The 18,070-nt window shown below is 44.2% G+C and overlaps 2 protein-coding genes across 3 annotated transcripts in view; one reads left to right on the forward strand and one right to left on the reverse strand.

The window, feature by feature from the left end:
- LUC7L (LUC7 like) overlaps nt 1-15,285 on the reverse strand; it is a 78,323-nt gene extending 63,038 nt beyond the window's left edge. The window contains exon 1 of the mRNA XM_073633052.1: nt 15,089-15,285. Coding sequence (XP_073489153.1) covers nt 15,089-15,149 — 61 coding nt within the window. The 5' untranslated portion in view covers nt 15,150-15,285. The remainder of the gene's footprint in view (nt 1-15,088) is intronic.
- Nucleotides 15,286-15,351: 66 nt separating this feature from the next.
- FAM234A (family with sequence similarity 234 member A) overlaps nt 15,352-18,070 on the forward strand; it is a 165,370-nt gene continuing 162,651 nt past the window's right edge. The window contains exon 1 of one of the 2 annotated variants that reach the window (XM_073633050.1): nt 15,352-15,750. In XM_073633050.1, coding sequence (XP_073489151.1) covers nt 15,583-15,750 — 168 coding nt within the window. In that variant the 5' untranslated portion in view covers nt 15,352-15,582. The remainder of the gene's footprint in view (nt 15,751-18,070) is intronic. The other variant, XM_073633051.1, reaches the window with a different exon arrangement.

Raw genomic sequence — 18,070 nt, forward strand, 5'->3', positions numbered from 1 at the left:
GGCCATTTCCTAGCCTTTATCTGGCCCTTGGGGCACTGTGCCTGCCAATGATATGAGGCAATATTCCTCCCACCGACACCACTATGTCTTCCGACATCAAAGATGGGGCACTATTACTCCCACCAATAACAATGATGGGGGCACCACTTCTCCTGACCGACCACAAACCCTGAAGCCTTGTTTAGTCTCACCATTGCTGTACCCGGGACATTTTCTACCCTCACTGGCCACAATCGAGCCCCCCTAAAGTCTGAAGGACAGTAAACTGGCCTTTTGTTTGAAAAGTTTGGAGACCCTGCCTTACAATATCAAATAAAAGGGGCCTTATAAAACATTTACAGCCATATTGCAAGATGAAACAACAAGGTGTGACATAAGCTGGCTATACTCTAGTAGACTGTTCAAACAAACTTACTTCAAATCAAATTCTACAAGTGTATAGCCAGTTTTAGTTTTCAGCCACCTTGGCAAACCTTTCTTGGTCACCGTTAGACGGTACCATTAGGAAGTGTAAGACTTGCCCTACAATAATCTGAATAAGCAATCTGTCACCCAGAAGCAGGATACAAGCAAACCCAGGAAAATGTTGCATGCATTATAAGGGGAACTAGGAAATATCGTCAGTAAAGATAACTCATTATATCTGATTTTTTTCAGCATCTGCTATACAACTGAATGACTAAACTGGGGGAGTTCACACTCACTTTTAAAACAGAAAGTCACATTTTTTCGATTCAGTGTTTTATAATAAAGAACGATTGGCTTCCAGAGCAATGTGTTTCTTTCTTTATCTGAATGCTGACGTGCAGGGGATTGCAGAAGACTAGTACAGACATTTACATATTTTTTATGAACACTTAACTGGATACCCTAGCAGTCCTATACCTGCCTACATTTGTACTTTTTCTTGGAGACAGATCATAGTTGATTGAGTTTTGTTTTAGACGACTGTCTTGACTTCAGTTTTTTTTTCACAAACCGTGGGACATAGCTTTCAGGACTTGACAAAATAGATTCTTCCTGCTAGATACACAATATTTCCTGTGCCACAGAACTCCAAAGTACAGAGCTTTTTACATTCTTGAAGGATAACTAAACCCAATAACATATGATATTGCAGCTTACTAGTCCTAGGTGGGGGCTGCATTGTTTTTTTTTTTCCTGGCCAACATTTTCAGCTAGTACAGATTTGCTGCATATTTAGATCACTTCCTGAAAGCTGAACTGAGAGCATAAAAAATCTTTCTTCTGTACACTTCTAACCGCTTCAGCCCCTACATAATGGAGATGAAAAAAGTCAGAAGTCCAGCTGGGGTGACAACCACTGCTCTCTCCATAGATAGTGGACTCACTCAAGTGTAGCCATACACAGGCAGAAGATTATTTTCAAGATTACCAAGAGAAAATGAATAGAAGTTGGAAAAATAGCCACATAATCTGCAATATATTAAACCTAAAATTTAGATATGCTAGTTAACACATTTAACTCGTCATAAAAGCACGGTACTGGGTTCCGAAATGCTGCTGGCTTATGAAGTGTTGTGCTGCATATAATAGATATGGCCTATTGTGAAGAGAGCTCAGGTAAGGTTTCATTCTCAATCCTTCAGACAGATAACATTTCAGATACACTGCACAGTGGACCAATGCATCTCTACACTTGTGTCAATTAAACCTTCCTGCATGTCTCCTAGGAGGGAGGGGAGGGCTTTGCATAAAATGAACACACTATGAGCAGCTCTACCAGTTTTCTTGGTCTTTTGCATTTCTTGAAAACAGACTGCAGAACTTAAAAAGCAACCAGGAAATCTTTAGATATGTTTTCTTACCAGTCTCTGCTTCGTATTACCTCAAATATTTTTAAAGATGATCCAGCTCAACATACCACACTCCCAGCAAAGTCCAATGTGGCTGAAGGACAAAGTTACACTGGAAATAAAAGGATAAATTCACCTTATTATAAGCTTCTACCGGGTTTTAGGGTGGAACGTGTTCCAGCATCTGCAGCTCTTCTCCCCTCCATCCTACCTTGTGACACTGACCGGGGGATGCTTTCCCCATACCCTCGGTCACAATTTGAAAACTATACAAACATGCAGGGCTCCGCCCACACAGCTGTGTCATTCATTCACAGTTTTCTCTAAATTAATGCTCACAAATAACTTCAGCCATTGCCGCAGACAGCTTGTAGTTCCCAATGAACTACAAGGACGCTGGTGAGCGCTCTAGTGGGTTGACTCTTCCTGCTCTCAATTAACTGCCTTCCTGTCCCAAGCTATGCTGAGAGTCTGCAGGAGCCCGAGAATGCACCCACAATCTGCTGATCGTGGATGCAATGCTTTAGAGGCTCCTTAGAAAAAGAAATAACACGTACATTTTTTTACCCACAAAATTTTATTTTATTTATTTATTTTTTTTTTAAAGGTGAACTTGTCTCTTTAATCTGGGGTGAAGGAAGTATGTTTTTATATACCAATTTTAACCTTCTCAATCTAGCAATATGATAAAATATGAACAGTAAACCTCCAACATCTAGGGTCTCAAATTCTTTTTGATATTGAAGTGTGTTGTCAAAGAAGCTAAGGCCCTCAGAAAGTAGGTGGTCAATGCCTACAAATCAGGCAAAGGGATTTTAAATCTTCCTTACAACTTAAAGAGGAATTGAAGGTTAAAAACTAAAAAATGGCAGGCTCTTTGTTGCAGGAGACACATGCAACATCTCTTCTTCACATACATTTACATGCCTATTCATAACCCTCCACAAAATGTACACAGAGCCACACGTGTGGGAGTGATGTCATTTCCCACTGGGGAATCAAGACAGCCAAAGACCAGTTTCTTCTGATCAGAACAACTTTTTCCCCATGTGACCTCAGAATCTTCAAGGTGCGTTTAAGGTGGTCAGATAAGACTAATATTGACTTAACCTAAAGGCCTATTGCTCTTGCACATGATACTGCGTGCACAAGGCATAAATTGCAGATTTTTTTTTTTTTTAATCATGAAAAATACACGGCGCTTGTTTACACACCTATGTGCACATTATAATTAATGGGCTGTATTTTAGCTCAGTAAAATAAGCAAGCTCTACTGAGCTTTTTCAAGCTGCAGTGTGCAAGAGGCCTAACAATATGTCTGATGGAAATTCAATACAGCTCACCATCCAAATAACACCATTCCTACAGTAAAGCATTGATGTGGTGATATTCTGTTATGGGGGTGTTTATGGGGGACTGGAGCACTTGTCAGGATAGAAGAATGGATAGGGCAAAAATACCAACAAATTCTTGAGGAAAATCTGCTGCTCTCTGCCATAAAGTGGTCAATGGAAAGAAGATTCATCTTCCGACAATGACCCACAGAAAAAATGACCACACAGTGGTTGAAAGAGAAAAAGGTGGATGTAATTGCATGGCCTAGTCAGAGCCCAGACTAAAATCCCATTGAAAATCTGTGAATTGACTTTAAGACTGCAGTCCACAAATGATCACCATCAAATTTAACTGAACTTGAGCAGTTCTGCAAAGAAGAGTGGGTAAATTGTGCAAAGTCTAGATGTCAAAGTTAGTAGAGACATATCCCAACAGACTAAAGGCTGTAATTAACCACTTCAGTCCCGGAAGGTTTTACCACCTTAATGACAGGCCAGTTTTTGTGATACGGCACGGCGTTACTTTAACTGACAATTTAGGCCTATATGTATTCAGCTACATGTTTTTGGTAAAATAAATTCCAATAAGCGTATATTGATTTGCACAAAGGTTATAGCGTCTACAAACGATGGGAGGTTTTTTATGGCATTTATTAAACTTATTTTTTTTACTAGTAATGGCGGCGAGCAGCATTTTATAACGGGACTGCAACAAATCGGACACCTGACACTTTTTGGGGACCAGTGACTCTATTACAGTGATCAGTGCTGAAAATATGCATGGTTACTGTACTAATGACACTGGCAAGGAAGGGGTTAACATCAGGGGCGATTGAAGGGTTAAATGTGTCCCTAAGAGGTGCTTGCTGGGTGGGGGGGATGCGCTGACTGTATGAAGACAGATCAGTGTTCTTGTATAAAGCTGGATAAAACAAAAAAACTCTGCCTTCAAAGCAACAAAATGTGATTTTAGAAGGGGGGGGGGGTGGAGGAGCGATTCTTTTCAATACTACAAAATCTTTTTTTTTTTTTTTTTTTTAAATCTAGACTAAAATGTTTCCATCAAGGTTCGTTTTCATATCTTGGTAAGGGTACTATCCTGCAATTCAGTAGCATTGTTAGTTGTAGCCCTTATCAGGATCAGTTTAAAGTGACATCTGGAAAAAAAAAAGCCATAAAACTCTGCTGCCTTATAATGATGTTTCATTGTATGGTTGCTCATCTGGTCTCTATTCAAAAACGTGGAACAAAGTACTGTACTTAATATTCCTTGCTGCTACTTTGTACAGATTAGAGAGAAAATCAGAGGGATTCAGGAGATTAAGTTTTATAAAAGCTTAAAGCGGAACCTTACCCATAACAACTTAAAAAAATAATGTTCTTTAGCAAGGAACATACATTCCACATTAATAATCATGTTACCGAAATTAGCGTGTGCTGTAAGTTGCCTCCAGCATTGCTCCTGGTTCTTCATTCTAAGGGCTGCCATTTTGCTGAAGCCCAAATCTCCCAAGCAGCAGTAAACTTCAGTACAGAGTCAAAAAATAGAGAGCAACAGAGCATGTGCAGAGGAAGTTAAGAGTATTACTGGATTTTAAAACAGTACAGACACTTATTTTTAATGTTTTACATAGCTACACATGCAAAAGGGGACAGCCTGAAGTGATCTAGCAGGACTTAAAGCATTTGTTACCCCAACACTTAATATTCCTGAGATGTGCCTGCTGTACCAGGTACTTGTATGAGAAAGTTTCCTGTTCTATTTGTATTGCTTCCTTTATGTGAAATCCCCGGTGTTCCTGTCAGGCCCTTTGTTTTCCTAATAAAAACTGATCACACTAAGCAGGAGAGTACATTGTGGTCAGTTCTCTAGCTGTGCTGGGAACTCAGCCTGCGCTCCTCCAATGATCAGACATGCCCCCACTGCACAGCCATTCACTGGGAAGCTCAGTGTACTTTTACTTCTTGTCCTCCACCAGCTCTTATGCCGTAAGAACAGAGGGAATGTGATAACTTAAAGCGGTTGTATACCTGCTGAAATTTTTTTTTTTTTTACCCTGTAAAGCAAAAGGCATAATGAGCTAGTATGCACCGCATACTAGCTCATTATGAAATACTTACGTTAGAACGAGGCGTCGGTATCTTACCTGGTCCACGCCGAGGTAGCTGACATGTTGCCTCGGTGTGTCTTCCGGATATCGTGGTTCCAGTGCTGTGAGTGGCTGGAGCCGCGATGTCAATACTCACGCGCATGCACAGGAGATTTCTTTCCCGGCAAGGTCCGGCAGTTGCCGGACCTTCAGCCGAGAATCCCCTGTGCGCATGCGCTGCTGCAGTCAGTGGCTCATAGCAAGGGGAATATTCTCCTAAACCGTACAGGTTTAGGAGATATTTTTTTTACCTACAGGTAAGCCTTATTATAGGCTTACCTGTAGGTAAAAGTAAAAAAAAGACTATACAACTGCTTTAAATATCTGTTTTTTTATATATATATCTATACAAAAATGGTTTGCCTTTTATTCCCATTTTAAACTGAATGGGTCGTTTTAAAGGTGAGGGTTACAACCACTTTAATTTTCTGACTAAAGCACCATTTTAAAGTGATACTGGAAGCTGCCACCTTAGCTTCTGATTTGCAGGTGCTGCACATGTGATCAGTTATGACACCAGCCATTTGATGGTTTGACAATTTGATTGATAGCAGGGTGGAAAAAAAATCTAGGTGCACTGAATGGAAATTCTGGTGCCAAAACCGAAACTGCAGGATGCACTTGGCTGAAAACACTATTTAACCACTTGACAACTGGGCACTTAAACCCCCCTCGTGACCAGACCAATTTTCAGCTTTCGGTGCTCTCACACTTTGAATGACAATTAGTCATACAATACTGTACCCAAATGAATTTTTTGTCCTTTTTTCATACAAACAGAGCTTTATTTTGGTGGTATTTGATCACCTCTAGGTTTTTTATTTTTTGCGCTATAAATGAAAAAAGACCGAAAATTTTGAAAACAAAAAAAAACGCATTTTTCTTTGTTTCTGTGATAAAATTTTGCAAATTAGTAATTTTTCTTCATAAATTTTGGCCACAATTTATACTGCTACATATCTTTGGTAAAAATAACCCAAATTAGTGGATATTATTTGGTCTTTGTGAAAGTTAGAGAGTCTACAAGATGTGGTGCAAATCATAAAAAATTGATCACACCTGACGTACTGGTGGCCTATCTCATTTCTTGCGACCCTAACAAGTCAGGAAAGTACAAATAACCCCCAAATGACCCCTTTTTTGAAAGTAGACATTCCAAGGTATTTAGCTAGATGTATGGGGAGGTTTTTGATGTTGTCATTTTTTCCCACAATTCTTTGCAAAATGAAGATTTTTTTTTTTTTTTCCCCACAAAATTGTCATTGTAATAGGTTATTTCTCTCACATAGCATGTGTATACCACAAATGACACCCCAAAATACATTCTGCTACTCTTCCTGAGTATTACGATACCATATGTGTGGGACTTTTTCACAGCCTGGCCACATACAGAGTCCCAACATGCAGGGAGCACCATCAGGTGTTCTAGGAGCATAAATTACACATCTAATTTGTTGACTACCTATTACACTTTTGAAGGCCCTGGAGAACCAGGACAATGATACGTGGCACTGATGACAGATGGCACTGATACGTGGCACTGATGAGATGGCACTGATACGTGGCACAGATGGCACTGGGGACAGATGGCACTGATACGTGGCACAGATGGCACTGGGGACAGATGGCACTGATACGTGGCACAGATGGCACTGGGGACAGATGGCACTGATACGTGGCACAGATGGCACTGGGGACAGATGGCACTGGGGACAGATGGCAGTGTTGACACTTTTTTTTTTTGTTTTTTTTTTTTTCCTGTTTACTTACCGCCGCAGCGGTTCACTCTCCCTCCTCACACGCTGTCTCTGTGTGAGGAGGAAGAGCCGGCGATGAGAGATGATCTCATATGTTTACATATGAGATCCTCTCTCATTGGCAGAGCGATCGCACTGTAAACGGCCGATGTCACTGGCCGTTTACGGCGATCTGTGACTGGCTATGTCCGAGGGACACGGCCAGCACAAAACTTCCCCGATGCGCGTCCGCGGGAGCGCGCAAAGCGGAAGTGAACAGGACGATGTCCAGGGACGCCCTCCCGGCAATTGGAGTCCGCGCTGTAGCCGTCTTTCGGCTATAGCGCGGACGCCTAGTGGTTAAAAAAAAAAATATTAACATTCTTATACAGAATTGTGTTATATTCGACTTCTTAATATCAATTTAAATGAATATGCCATTATTGGCACTTTTAGCGCAAGAAAAGCTCAAGAATAATGTATCCCTTTAAATTATATGCATGTCTTCACACTGGTCCGTTGCGATTCCATTGTGGTGTTGAAAATCTTGCTTGCTGCAATTTTGGTCAGTTAGAAAAAAAACAAAAAAAAAAAAACAAACAAAAAACACCTCCCAGTTCAAATGCACTGAAAATGCAGCAAGAAAGTATCATTACCCCACCTGTGTTATGTTTTTGATGCAGTTTTTGAGTCACATGACCTATGAAACGCCCCACAAGCACGGCATGGTAAAATAGTCACAAAAACACAGCAAGAGCGGCGTGAATGCAAGGTAAAAATTGTGGTGCGTTTTCGATGCCATTATCGGCACCATGGCCGAATGCCGATAACATTTTTGGCTGAAATTTCAGTGCCCCTCTTTTTGATTTGTATCAAATTTATTTTATTAAAATGCTTTGGGAGTAAAAATCTATCTAAAAGGGTCTTTTCACACTGGGGCGGTTTGCAGGCGCTATTGCGCTAATAATAGCGCCTGCAAACCGACCCGAAAGTGCCACTACTTTAATTCCAGTGTGAAAGCCCTGAGGGGAGTGTATACCGCTCCTGCCCATTGAAATTAATGGGACGGCGCGGCTATACCGCTGGCAAAGCGCCTCTGCAGAGGTAATTTGCGGTGGTTTTAACCCTCTCTCGGCTGCTAGCAGGGGGGTAAAACCGCCCCGCTAGCGGCTGAATAGCGGCGCTTTACCGCCGACAATGCCCCCGCCCCAGTGTGAAAGGGGCCAAAAATAGTTTTTTATTTAAAAGAGAAACTGCAGTCTGCTCACATATTTTATAATAAAAACATCTTTACCATTCTGAAGCTTCCCTCCAACCACTTTGCACATTATTCTATATATTCTGTACTTGCCAAAAATGCTGCAGAAATCTCCCTCCACTAAGTCTGGCTGCAGCCACTAACTGTGGGCAGCTGAAGCTGCTGCCTGTTCACTTCCTGAATTTACACAGACATACCTTTAGCTCTGCAGCTATCATTGGCCCTCTTATGACATCCCCCCTCCCTTCCTGGCAAACTCTCGTGAGAGCTGTGCACGATGTCATAAGCCTAGGCTTTTTTCCAGACAAAAACAGGAAGTGGGCTTTATAAGGTATTTAATGGCAGAAAAAAAAAACTATCCAAAGTTAAAACAGGGGCAGAAGATTTAATAGATGGAAAGATGAAAAGATGACTTTAAGATGCATTAAAATTTTAGTTTATTCAGCATGAAATGGAGCTTAGTTATGTAGCATGAGGCTGTGTATTCTGCAATATTTACACTTTTGGTAAAATCATTCAATGAATCAAAGCTCTGCAAGCGGAGCAGTGATGCGTTCACACAATTTCACAGTAACCATTTGATTAAACAAAGCTCAGACATATTCCTTTATCCCATTGTTTTGCAAATCTATGTACACTAAAAACTGTATGATTGTTTGAGGAGAAACGCAACTGTACCAGGCTCTAAGTGTGAGGAGGAAGGGCAAGCAGCAAATTGAAAGTGAAACAAAAAAAACAAAAAAAAAAAAAAACAAAGAAGTTTCCCAAAACTAACATGACATGATCCCTTTGTGGGAAGTAGGCACCACAAGGTGATCTCATTTTAAGGTTTTTTTTTTTTTTTTTGGCAATGAAGGAACATGCCGGTACCGATGAGGTAAAATGTGGAGCTTGGTAATGGTACTCTAAATATATCACATACAGATCATACACAAAAGGTAAAGAATAGTGGTTCAGAAGTGGATATCCAATCATTTTTGCATAATTCATGTAAATGGTAACACACCTATTTCCCACATATATGTTATGTCAATATGTGCCCCTCACAGACCGTTAAGAGGTCTGATCATAGAACACAGCAAATGACTTTTGCATTGTATAAACTTCTCTCGACCTGGTGTTCTGTGGAACCTTAGGATTCCTCCAGAGGCTGACAAGGATTCCTTGAGCACTGACATCATTGATCTACCTGTAAGAGGAGCGTCCTACCCACTGGCCACCGACGTAAAGACCATTCACTGCCACTGGCCACCGACGTAAAGACCATTCACTGCCACTGGCCACCGACGTAAAGACCATTCACTGCCACTGGCCACCGACGTAAAGACCATTCACTGCCATTGGCCACCGACGTAAAGACCATTCACTGCCACTGGCCACCGACGTAAAGACCATTCACTGCCACTGGCCACCGACGTAAAGACCATTCACTGCCACTGGCCACCGACGTAAAGACCATTCACTGCCACTGGCCACCGACGTAAAGACCATTCACTGCCACTGGCCACCGACGTAAAGACCATTCACTGCCACTGGCCACCAACGTAAAGACCATTCACTGCCACTGGCCACCGACGTAAAGACCATTCACTGCCACTGGCCACCGACGTAAAGACCATTCACTGCCACTGGCCACCGACGTAAAGACCATTCACTGCCACTGGCCACCGACGTAAAGACCATCCATTGCCACTGGCCACCGACGTAAAGACCATCCATTGCCACTGGCCACCGACGTAAAGACCATTCATTGCCACTGGCCACCGACGTAAAGACCGTGGGGTTTATTTAGTAAAGGCAAATCCACTTTGCACTACAAGTGCACTTGGAAGTGCAGTCGCTGTAGATCTGAAGGGGGGCATGCAAGGAAAATAAAAAACAGCATTGTTGCTTGTACATGATTGGATGATAGAAATCAGCAGTGCTTCCCCTCTGCTGACGTGAGATCTTCCCCTCAGATCTACAGGGACTGCACTTCCAAGTGCACTTGTAGTGCACAGTGGATTTGCCATTAGTAAGTCAACCCCATGTATCGCCACCGACATAAAGACAATTTATTGCCACTAACCACCAAAGTAAAAACTATTCATTGCCACTGGCCACCAATTGAAGGGGCCTTGACACTGACCACCAACAGCAAATTATTTTATTATATGGGGCACCCCTTGGTGTCAAATACACCAAGTATGTCACACTCTTTATTCCTTCATATCTCCCCCCCCCCCCCCACCAACATGTACACTAATGCACTGTAAGCTGTAAGAGCAGAGGTTCCCTGAGATCTGTAAGTGATTTAAAGGGTTCCTCCATATTCAAAACATTGAAAAGGAATTGAAAAGGACTGATCTAAACCAAAACACCCCCAGTGTACAAAGTATAAACTACCTAAATGACAGGAACCAAACGCTTCCCACTACTGAGCAACATTTCCTGCCACAACAAAGTGTGCCCCCCCCCCCAACTGCAATTGGCTTTACACCAGAATGCAGACCAGTGGTTCTTAACAGTATAAAAAAGTATACATATTGGTAAAAACAAAAAAAAAATAGACCAAACTATTTAATACAACAGCAATATTTAAAGCAGGGTTCACACAAAAATTGAACCTCCGCTTTTCGGAACCCTCCCCCCCCTCCAGTGTCACATTTGGCACCTTTCAGGGGGAAGGGGGGTGCAGATACCTGTCTAATACAGGTATTTGCACCCACTTCTGGGCATAGACTCCCACGGGAGTCTATGCCACTTCCCGTCCCCCCGCGCTGTCTGCTGGGACACACACACGGGTCCCAGAGACAGCAGGGACCATTCAGATTACGCAGCGCGACTTGCGCATGCGCAGTAGGGAACCGGGAAGTGAAGCCGCAAGGCTTCATTTCCTGATTCCCTTACCGAAGATGGCGGCGGCAGCATCCGAGGACAGAGGGACGGTTCGGCCTCGGGTGCCGACATCGCTGGACCGTGAGACAGGTAAGTGTCCTTATTTTAAAAGTCAGCAGCTGCAGTATTTGTAGCTGCTGACTTTAAAAAAAAAAAAAATTTTTTTGCGGGACTCCCCCTTTAAACCGGTAATGAACCCAAAAACGTAATATATTGCGGCTTACAACTCATTAGCTATGGTAGCTACATTTGTTTTAGATTTTAGCCATTTCCCCTTTATTTTCACCTAGCGAGTCTTTTTTCAACCTTAAATGTGAACTCTAAGCACAAATAATTTGATTTAAATATATTCCTTAACCACAAAGGCTTACCACTTTGTGTGCACCAGATGCCTTCGTAATCCCTTGTAAAAGCAGTCACATCATCACTATACTACACATATAATTTGCCGAGAGCAGAAGTGTAGGAGGGACCCAGCAAGCACCATCCACCCAAGGAGGGGGCAGATACAAAACCAATCAATTCAGACAAAAAGAGAACTCAGCAGTGACCGGTCTTTATTACAGGAAGCTGCTGCACAGTTTAAAGCTGAATGACTGCACAGATCTGGTAGAAATACACAAAGTACACCAAGATTTCAGAAAGAATACATGTTCTTCTTGTATTTAGATTTGATTGTCCCAGAGTTCAGCTTTAGAGGAAGTAAACTTCCTTTGCAGACATTTGCCTATAGGTGAACCTATAATAAGGCTTACCTATAGGTAGGGCTGGGAAAAAAAAACAAAAAAAAAAAAAAAATCGATTTGAATCTTGAGTTGAGAGGTCAAATCGATGCAAATTTTCAGCAAATCGATTTTTTAGTTTTTTTTTTCTTCACCAGGACTAGCGCTGACACTGCGTCGGTCCTGAGGAGCTGCAGGCAGGAGTTTTTAGGTGAGGCTGTGGCTTCGGCCTAGTCCGCGAGGCTGGATGCCGTGGACTAGGCCGAAGCCTCGTCTAAAAACTCCTGCCTGCAGCTCCTCAGGACTGGCGCGGTATCCACAAAAAAAAAAAAAAAACAAAGAAAAAAAAAAAAAAAAAAAAACCACTCGATTCGAATTGTGAATTGAGTTTTTTTTTTTTTTTTTCAAAAATTAAAAATTTGCAGATTTCTTTTTTGGAGAAAATCACGCAGCTCTACCTATAGGTAGTATAAATATCTCCCAAACATGCACTGTTTAGGAGATATTTACATTATATGCAGCCAGTGACATCACTGGCGCATGCGCTCTGAAGGAACGGCCACGGGTGCTGTTCCTTCAGAACCCCGTGAACAGCATGCGCGGGAGTGACACCATCATGGCTCCGGCCACTCACAGTGCCGGGACCAGCGAACCCGGAAGAAATTCCAAGGAAAACGTCAGCTGTCTCAGCGGTGTGCGGGCATCCTTCTAAGGTAAGCATTTCACAATGAAATGCATGAATGTGATGCATACTAGCTCATGATGCATTGGTCTTACAGGTCTTTTTTCTCAAAGTTTACAACCTCTTTAAAAGGGTATTAAACCCAAAAGCAAACATACTGCAGCTTACCAATTCTCATTTTCTTTTTAGACTCTCTTCTATTTTTATCTGGTAATCCAGTCAGCAAATCTTTTTTTCACAGCACAGGTTCTCCGGCAGAATGTATTAGTTTACAGCATAGGTGCTCAACCCGTGGTCCTCCAGTTGTTGCTGAACTACAAGTCCCATGAGGCATTGCAAGCCACTGACAGTTACAACCATGACTCCCAAGGCAGAGGCATGATGGGACTTAGTTTGGTAACAGGTTGAGCACCCATTGTTTACAGGAATTAGATAAACCCCTAAGGCTCCATTCACACTAGCGCGTTTTTTGATGCATTTTGCAGAAATGCACGGGAATTTTTTAACATGGGTTCCTATGGAACATGTTCACATCAATGAATTTTTGTTTCTCTGCATTTTTGGAAAGGGTCGTGGACTTTTTTTCATGCAAAATGCAGCGTTTTGCATGTAATAGAATTCAATGGACAAGCATCAAAAACGCAAGTGCACCGTTTTTGCAGCGTTTTTGATGCGTTTTTGCCGTTTTTTTTTTTTTTTTTTTTAATTTTTTTTTAAGACTGTAAAAAAAAAAAACAAAAAAAAAAAAACGCAAAACGCAAATTGCGGCAAAAACGCCACAAAAACGCTGCTCAAAAACGTGGCAAGCATGAAAAAAAAACCTCCAAAAACGCTCAAAAGCAACATGCATAGGTGTGAATCGAGCCTTAAAGGGGTTGTAAAGGTAAAAATTTTTTCACCTTAATGCATTCTATGCATTAAGGTGAAAAAACTTTTGACAGTACCGCCGCCCCCAGCCCCCCCCGTTTTACTTACCTGACGCCTCGAATCTTCGCTCCTCGTCCTCGTCAGCTTCATTGCAGCTCAGCCTGGTCGCTGATTGGCTGCAGTGGATGGATTGAAAGCAGCGCAGCCATTGGCTCGCGCTGCTGTCAATCACATCCGATGACGCGGCGCGCCGGGGGGGCGGGGCCGAGTGATACAGCGAGCGGCTATAGCCGCCGGCTGTATCACGGGAGCGCGCCCGCAAGCACTCACCACCGTGCGAGGGAGCTCGCATTAAGGTGGTTAATGCTTGCGGGGAGGAGCTGAAACAGCCGCCGAGGGACCCCATAAGACCAGGTTCGGGGCCACTCTGTGCAGAACGAGCTGCACAGTGAAGGTAAGTATAACATGTTTGTTATTTAAAAAAAAAAAAAAAAAAAAAACATCTTTACAACCCCTTTAAAGTGGAACTTCATTTCCCCTACCAACATTTTTTTTCTTATGCTGCCAGCAATAATAAATAGATCGGAAAGTACATCATACTTGTTTTAGACTTTTTTTTTTACATTTCTTTTGTTATTTCCTGGTTTCTTGCCTAGGCAAACGTCATACATCCCAGGAGTCTTCAGGAGTGTTTTTAGCTAAGCACACTCATCCATGCCTGAGCTAAGGGCAGATGGATTCTAGAAAGTAAATGCTATATTTATCATCTGCCCTTACTCAAGATGGCCAGAAATGTTGGGGGGGGTCTCTACAAATGGAGGGGGAGTTTACTTTGAATATTAAAAACAAATTAAATTGTTTTTGGTTTATGGGGCTCAGATGCAGTGAAGTTCCACTTTAACACTGACAGGGGTGATTAAAATGATCAGCTTTTATTCACGGAGAACCCAAAAGAAAAACAAATTGCTGTAACCGATTATAAAAAGTGTTAGCTGGAGTTTGGCTTCAATTTGTTATGGTATGTACATCTACTGATACAGTAAACACTACCCCCCCCCCCCCACACACACACAATGCTGCTGTGCCTCCTATGCTCATCCCTCCAGAGTCATCACTAATACAGCTGGTGTGTTACTAGTCAGATCAGGTGAAAACAAATAGGAAGAAAGCCAAAGAAAAGAAAACCAATGCAGCCAGCACATCGAATGGTTGGTAAGGTGCCATATACTGTAATTTGTCAGAGGTTTGAACCAAGCCCTTTAGCACTGACAGGGGTGCTTACAATGGTCAGCTCCGTACATCACCTGTGTATGGGAGGCCTCCATAATGAATGTGATAGAAAATGACAACACCGAGTTGTAAAAAGTTACAATCTTGTTACAACAACATGGCTCCTTCAGCAATGCCATATGCTGGATTTTTTTTTGCCCACAAAATGGAGCGGCCGTATAAGTGTGGAGATCTCCTGAGCCGCCTATGAGAAGAGCGCCCCCCTGCGGCCCCCCTCCCCGGGGTACAGTCTATCCTCCTCAGCCCCGCACAGGCCGCTCTCTGAGCGCTCGTCATACCGCCATGGCCTCCATGCGCCCCTCCAGGCCTGCCGTATCCCGCCACCTTCCCCTCACCCCTCCCCTCACTCACTCACCATCACGGGCCGTTCCCATCAGCTGGTCCAGCAAAGCTCTCATCTGGGCCTGAGCCGACATTATGATCCGCAGCTTGCCCGGGGCACCTCACAGCGCCCTCACCGACCACTATTCTCCCGGCAGCCCGCTCAGCAAAGCGACGCTAAAGGATTGTGGGAGGACGGAAAGAGCGGAAGTAGTGCTTCTAACCCGTGCAGGGTCCCGGGCGGCGAGGCGGATGGGGGCGGGACTGCGTCCTGGTTCACTACAATGTGTCATAGAGTCATTGTTCCAATAGAGTGGAATGGCGGGGTCATACCGCCCAATACTGGTACAATACGCGGCATACTACTGCCGGGCTCATACAGTGCGGCCCTCCTCACACCTTCTAATATCGATGAGCGGAACCAGACACCATTACAAGCTCACTTCTTTTTATTTTACGGCGGATACAGCTTCGGGCAAAATCTGGGGGCGCTGTGCACTCTGGGATATGTAGTTCGGTAGAGGCGCCATGGTAGGCTGGATAACTCCACCTCCTGGTAGATTGGGAAGCTCCGCCTCCTGGTCGATCGGGTTTCTCCTCAACTGGAGTTCACGTTGTCACTTTGTGGCCGCAGAGAGTGTGGGGGAGAGGCGCTCGTGTTTGTGTACGGACGGCGGCCCTGGAGGACCTGATCAGGTAAGGCTGATGACGTTCTCCGAGGTCACCATACACTCTTCTAGTTCATGGACGAGATCCTTCTCTCCAGTGCAGTGTGTATGGGAGATTTCTATACACCCCGATCTATATACAGAGTGTGATCGCACATATGACCCAGTATGGATCAGGAGAGGATATGAGGATTCTAGGGAGGATTCCTCCATAGAGTGTTCTGGGTGACAGTAGACATGATCGGGGTTGTTGACACTGCATATGGGGTGGGGATGGTAAATATAGGTGAACGGGGTCATGGTGGTGTATACACAGGAGACTGTCCGATCACTGCCAGGACTTGGGACGATGATCGCCATGGTGCTCCTCCTGATGACAGAGCTATGAAATGTTACAGGAAGCCTAGTGTGATTGTCTACACAAAATATAAAAATCACCAATTCTACACAATTGTTCAGACACACAAATTTCTCTTCTGTGTTCCCTTGTTAGTCCCATAGTGTCTTCATGCCCCGTCCCCTCATCATCACATTCTACCCGGATGTCCCCTCATCCCCACATTCTACCCGGATGTCCCCTCATCCTCGCATTCTACCTGGATGTCCCCTCATCATCACATTCTACCTGGATGTCCCCTCATCCTCGCATTCTACCTGGATGTCCCCTCATCCTCGCATTCTACCTGGATGTCCCCTCATCCTCGCATTCTACCTGGATGTCCCCTCATCCTCGCATTCTACCTGGATGTCCCCTCATCCTCGCATTCTACCTGGATGTCCCCTCATCCTCGCATTCTACCTGGATGTCCCCTCATCCCCCCATTCTACCTGGATGTCCCCTCATCCTCGCATTCTACCTGGATGTCCCCTCATCCCCACATTCTACCTGGATGTCCCCTCATCATTACATTCTACCTGGATGTCCCCTCATCCCTCACATTCTACCTGGATGTCCCCTCATCATCACATTCCACCTGGATATACCTGTGTCCCTTCATCATCACATATACAGCTTTTTCCTGAAAATAAGCCCTACCCGAGTTTCTGGGATGGCTGCAATATAAGCCCTACCCCAAAAATAAGCCCTACTTCTTGTAAAATCATGTAATCCGTTCTGTAAAAAGATTATATAATGTGCAGTGTGTCTCCTTGTGTAACTTTATTGTGGAAAATACCTTATTTACCGCACAGCTGGGCGCTCACGTGACCCACCTGAGCTCTTCTCTCCTCCCGGCTGACATCAGCGGCCCCTCCCTCTACAGTGCTCGGAGCGGGCCTGACATCAGCAGGGATCTTGGCCTCTCCCTCTGCAGTATTCGCCTCATCCTCACATTCTACCTGGATGTCCCCTCATCATTGCATTCTACCTGGATGTCCCCTCATCCTCGCATTCTACCTGGATGTCCCCTCATCCTCGCATTCTACCTGGATCTCCCCTCATCCTCGCATTCTACCTGGATCTCCCCTCATCCTCGCATTCTACCTGGATCTCCCCTCATCCTCGCATTCTACCTGGATCTCCCCTCATCCTCGCATTCTACCTGGATCTCCCCTCATCCTCGCATTCTACCTGGATGTCCCCTCATCCTCGCATTCTACCCGGATGTCCCCTCATCCTCGCATTCTACCCGGATGTCCCCTCATCTTCGCATTCTACCCGGATGTCCCCTCATCCTCGCATTCTACCCGGATATCCCCTCATCATCACATTCTACCCGGATATCCCCTCATCCCCACATTCTACCCGGATGTCCCCTCATCCCCACATTCTACCCGGATGTCCCCTCATCCCCACATTCTACCTGGATGTCCCCTCATCCCCACATTCTACCTGGATGTCCCCTCATCCTCGCATTCTACCTGGATGTCCCCTCATCCTCGCATTCTACCTGGATGTCCCCTCATCCTCGCATTCTACCTGGATGTCCCCTCATCCCCACATTCTACCTGGATGTCCCCTCATCATTACATTCTACCTGGATGTCCCCTCATCATTACATTCTACCTGGATGTCCCCTCATCCTCGCATTCTACCTGGATGTCCCCTCATCCTCGCATTCTACCTGGATGTCCCCTCATCCAAACATTCCACCTGGATATACCTGTGTCCCCACATTCTACCTGGATGTCCCCTCATCCTCACATTCCACCTGGATATACCTGTGTCCCCACATTCTACCTGGATGTCCCCTCATCCTCCACATTCCACCTGGATATACCTGTGTCCCCACATTCTACCTGGATGTCCCCTCATCCTCACATTCTACCTGGATGTCCCCTCATCCTCACATTCTACCTGGATGTCCCCTCATCCTCACATTCTACCTGGATGTCCCCTCATCCTCACA

This window comes from Aquarana catesbeiana, linkage group LG06 (genome assembly GCF_042186555.1).
Source record: "Aquarana catesbeiana isolate 2022-GZ linkage group LG06, ASM4218655v1, whole genome shotgun sequence".
In the NCBI taxonomy this organism is placed as follows: Eukaryota; Metazoa; Chordata; class Amphibia; order Anura; family Ranidae; genus Aquarana; species Aquarana catesbeiana.